The 5,405-nt window shown below is 36.7% G+C and overlaps 1 protein-coding gene across 1 annotated transcript in view; it reads left to right on the top strand.

Annotated features, from left to right (window-relative positions):
- Positions 1-213: 213 nt before the first annotated feature.
- Positions 214-5,405, top strand: part of LOC105617149 — a 12,716-nt gene continuing 7,524 nt past the window's right edge. Inside the window, 4 exon segments of the mRNA XM_012198721.1 lie at positions 214-1,628; positions 1,731-3,706; positions 3,784-4,085; positions 4,088-4,198. Of these exon segments, the coding sequence (XP_012054111.1) occupies positions 214-1,628; positions 1,731-3,706; positions 3,784-4,085; positions 4,088-4,198 (3,804 nt within the window).

The raw sequence follows: 5,405 nt of genomic DNA, 5'->3' as shown, positions 1-5,405 counted from the left end.
TTATGCTGTTAATCCTGATACTTGGATGAACTTTTTATGTGCGTATGTTAACTTGAAATGTGTTTTTCAGTATATAAGTTATAAAAAAGTGGAAATAATTCTAAAAAATGATGATAAATATTGTGCTATGAGAGAGTATATCTTGGACATTGGCAAACAGGAGAATCTACTAAACATATACCAAGTAAGGCACCATAGTGCCAAGCTTGGGTAATGGATCCCGTTGGTCCATGGTATACGTCGTATAATCGTCTAACTGTGAGTAGCTCCACTGGAACGTTTCAAACAACATCAACTACAACTAGTGATTTTGTACCTCATCATTTAACAACAGCTGCCGCACAGGCAGTACCATCAACAACGACGTCACAATTACTTTTACAAGCAGCTCATACGACAGCAACTCTGGCAGGTCAACCATCTCCCTTTAACCCAGGGGGATTTCTATCTCCACCTCCTGTGAGTTATGAAGTCTTTTCACCTTTGTTTCATCCTAACACTAAGCAGGCACACTATGTTACGCAACACAGACAAGTACTTGCTCAGGCACAAGCAGTGACAAAACAGAACACTACACCTGAATCCGATATCTCTACATTGAGAGAGAATTATAGCTCGACTCATCAAACTACATTTTTCGAGCAGCACGGAGCGTCGACGTCGCCTACGACATCAACGTTAGCCTGGACGTCTCAAAACAATACGCAACTTCCTAGCCCATTTGGCATTTTACCACACGAAAGCGTTGTTCCATCGTCTCCAGGTCCACCTTCTACAAAATCCAGTAGTACTGGCTATGAAAACACATTTAATACTCATTTTAATACGACGCAGACCTTAAACAATATTAGTGCGTCTCAAATAACCACTCCGTCTGTGTGCAACACAGATTTTAAAGCATCTGGCTGTTCAACTGACACAAAAAAATCGATTAGTGTGAGATCTCAATCACCTACCGTTAACATAAAATCTACGTTGCAAGTCAGCAATAGTCAAACGTTCTTTCATCAAGTTCCAACCTTTAGTTCTGACACCTTGAGTGATAGTTACTCAGGCGCTGGTAATGGAGGTCAATCCATCACTGAAAATGGAAAAATCCAACCATCACTACATCAGCAATCGTGTATCGTTTCAACGCCGAGCAATTCTTCTGGCAAAGAATATAGAATATCGCAACCGTCCTCGAGATCGACGATTTTTTTAAGTGGTCCAGTTCGGTCAAGTCCAAGTTCCGCGCAAGTAATTCAGGATAAACAGGGAACACGCAATGGCAATTTTGCATCGCCATCAAATAAAACGGCAACTACTACCGCGACTCAACAACAGAATATTCAGACCAAAGCACAGACCAAGATTTATCCAGATCTAGGGAGCCATGGGATTGAGCACAGACGAAATGAACAACAGGAACATGACAGTAGTCAATCATCTCCAATTAGTTTCTCCATCATGGAAAGCCGAAACTTAAATTACACTGCAAATAACACTTGCAATAATACCAACAGCAAACTTACGAACAGTCAGAGAACATCATCTAATAGCAATTTACAGTCACATTCTCAACAACAGCAGCAGCAAACGTTTCATATTTTGAATCAGCAGCAGCAACAGCAGCAGCAGCAGCAGCAGCAGCAACAGCAACAACAACAACAACAACAACAACAACAACAACAACAACAACAACAACAACAACAACAACAACAACAACAGCCGCAAACTCCGACTTATAGACATTATTTGACAGGATCAACAAGCGATACAGAATATCACCATCCAGGCAGATCTAAGTCTGCTACATCGACGGATTCTGCTTACTCGTCCAATACTTCGACGCAAAATGGACCCGACTGCAATGTCGTTGTTCCACGACGACCAAGTCCTCTGCAGACTCATTCGCAGGCTAGTCCCTTGGATCATGTACCAAGTCCAGCATATCCAATGTATAATAGTCCGATGGCGACTATGTCGTCACCATCACCGTTGCAACAACATGAGACTAACGGTAATCAGTGTACTAATGGTGCATCATATAAAAGTGGAATTACTCAACATGTCGCTCCACCGTCACCTTTGGATGTCACTGTTCCCAGACCGGCATCACAAGGACAGGTAGCTTACTCGTCGGTGATCACACGAGCATTAGGTACTACAGAAAATAACAAGACAGCTTATAATGTAGAAAGTAAAACATACGATAGACAACAACAAGACTTCTCACAAACGCAAAAGCAACAGGTTTGTTGGGAAAATGGTAATCGGCAAACAGCGAATGGCAACAGAAAGTTTTCCGTTTACACTGGTGCAAATACGGCAACCAGTAACGGTATAAATACACAGAGTTTGCCGGTCCAACAACAAGTACAAAGGCTTATGAATGTATCAACAGATAGACAGCAATCATATTTTGAGACTAATCAAGTGACATTGCAAGATTTAAGTAGCTGTAGAGGAGACCCAATGAGCATCGTAAAGAATCTGCAAACATTGCAACAAGGTCCCTGCTTGCAACAACATACAACCGTTGCTACCTCGGTTGGTATGATAGAACAACAAAAGCAGATCGAAGAACGGCGAAAAATCGATAGCGTCAATAAAAAGAGGAAAAATTTAGAAAAGAATGGACATGGTATATCATTATCTAATGAACTTACAGGTAGCACGACGATGACAGAATATCTCAGTAGGATACCTCCGCCTGCGCATCATAATGCAGCGAATCAACAACAGCAAAATGGTTACTTCGAATTCGAACGGTGGAATTTACCGCCATCGAGCGCCAAAATGTTTCCTACCGCGTCCAGTGCCTTCAGTTCTCAGCCGTCATTGCACCATTCGAGTAATTTTGTGGGCACTCCAGCTCATCAACATCAATCATTAATGGTGTCGCATCATCATGCACCACCCATTCCATATTTTCCGGCTTTTCATATTCCCGCAGGTCATCATCCGCATCACTCGCATGAATTTCAATCCTCGGTCGAGATAACACCAATAGGATTTGGTGATAACACTACAAATCAAAACACTAATCAAGAGGTCAGAGATGATCAGCCTAAAGTGATCGTTCCTAATATTGAAGAAGAATTAGGTTTTCTTCAGCAAGATCAACAACTGATACAAATAAATAAAGATTTTAAACGGCCCAACAGAGATCCTAATACGGGATTTATGACGAGTTATTTAAAATTTCTGCAAGGTGAAAAAGATCCTTCTCCACCACCTGCCATACGTGGTGGTAGGAAAGCAACGTGGAATAGATCAAAACCGTATATATCTGTTAAGCAGAGTAAATCTGTGGAAGTTTCGATTAACGGTGAAAATATTAAATCTCAAGAAAAGCCAGTGTTAATAAAGGAGATACCGGTTAAAGAAACACCAGTAATAGATTACGCTAATGATCCTAGGTATTTCCCACTACCGAAAGAAAGAAAGAAATTAAATTTCGATTCGAGCGACGATGGTTTTACTAGTGACGATGATTTTCCATTTCCTCCTAAGAAAATGGAAAAGAAAGTGCAGAATGTAAATAATACAAACAATATTGAAGTTGTTACTGTAAAATCAGAAGGAAAAGGTAGAAAAGGTCGGCCTATTAAGCCTGGTGGACCTACAGATAGAAAGAGAAGAGCTGCTGCGGCAGCAGCGGTAGCTGCTGCTGCTGCAGCAACGGAAGCAGAGAAAAAGTCTTCGAAGAAAATTGAAGAAGGTAATATAAACATACATATGTAGTATATAAATTTATTTTAAATTAATAATTCTTTGAAGACATATTATTTCGCACAGTGGATCCTTTACTTCTTCCTCCAAGACGTGAAACATCGAGAAGAAAGGCAAAAGAGAAAACATCAGTGAAACAATTTTTAGATCGTCAACAGGGTATAGATTATTTTGATAATGATGAGGAACAGGTAGATTCTGATTCTGATCCAGCATGGACACCTGCTGTAAAATTGGTTGGCGATGAAGAAGAGAAAAGAAAGAAACGTGTAAGGCCCGTTATTACAAAAAAGATTAGGAAAATGTTAGAAGAGGACGGTTATTCGTCCGGGGAAGCTATTATCTCAAAAAAAATTGACGAGAAAGAAGCATGAGATCTTCTCAAAAAAATTCTAATAATTTCGGCAAACTTTCTTGTAGAATTGATGAAAAATTAGTAGCGGCGGCAAGCGATGAAGATATTGATATTTCACCATTTAAGGTATCTAATATGTTTTGCAGAAGCCATTTAGAATATTCTATATTGGTTTGTATGTTGGTCTGCATGTTGATTCGTATGTATTACATATAGGGCGGTTTAAAAAACAAATATTTTTTTCAGCCGCCTTGCTTATGGTTAAAAACAGTTACTCTTATTTTTTCAAATTTTAAAAAATATCCAGATTTGTGCAAGTCGCATTTGTGATGGAAATTAATGTTTTTCTTTATTTTTTTCTAAAAGGAATGTACATTTTTTGCAAATTCTAATAAAGTAAAAAATTATGTCTCAGCAAATGTCTCGGGAATTTATTATTGTTCTTAAATTTTTTCAAAATAAAATAAAGTTGTGTGTCAATATACACGGTTGAGAGATATAATTTATTATATCCTTAAATTCAGTGAATTGATAAGATTACAAATACATTTTTAATGTGTGATTTTTCGAACATATATATTTCTCCGATATCCAACAAGTATGTTTGATTACATACTCGGAGAAAATTTATTTACTGTGTACATAAATTATTAAAAAATAAAAATCGAAAAATTTGATACTGTTTAAATTAAGAGGGTAATTAAATACACTCAAGATCTCTTCAAAGCATTTTTATATTTATATTGTACAAGCTATGATATTTTACAAGAACTTTTTTAACAAATTGAAGTAAATATTTTATTTTTATTTGATAAAAAAGTTCTTGTAAAGTTTTTTTTAGAAAAAAATTCTTGTAAAGTTCTTGTAAAGTTTTTTTTAAAAAAATAAAAAACCGAAAAATATTAATTTTTATCAAATGCAACTTGCGCGACCTCTGTATATATTTTTAAAAATTTGAAAAAATAAGAGTGACTGTTTTTTACCATAAGGAATAAGTGATTTCAATAAGGTGGCTGAAAAAAAGATATTTTGGGTTTTTTGAATCGCCCATAGTATGTATGTATATGCGCATGCTTATACAGAATGTCTCGTAAGTTTTAGTTAATCACTTTTGTGTAAATAGAGCGGATTAAATTCAGTCGAAAAGTCCTCCACCATTTTGCAATTTTCGCAATAGTTAACAAAATATTAATTACTAAAAATTGCCAATATTAGTTTTGAATAATTTTTTACTCTAATATTATCAACTTTACAGAAAAACTGCAATAGACAAAAATCATTTATTTTCTTCTCACAGAACTCTAAAAATTTTTCAGAATTTTTAATCAATTTT

The sequence above is a fragment of the Atta cephalotes genome (genome assembly GCF_000143395.1).
Source record: "Atta cephalotes unplaced genomic scaffold scaffold00011, whole genome shotgun sequence".
NCBI classification, from domain to species: domain Eukaryota; kingdom Metazoa; phylum Arthropoda; class Insecta; order Hymenoptera; family Formicidae; genus Atta; species Atta cephalotes.
The sequence above is the reverse complement of the archived record's forward strand: the minus strand, read 5'-3'. Positions and strand labels throughout refer to the sequence as shown.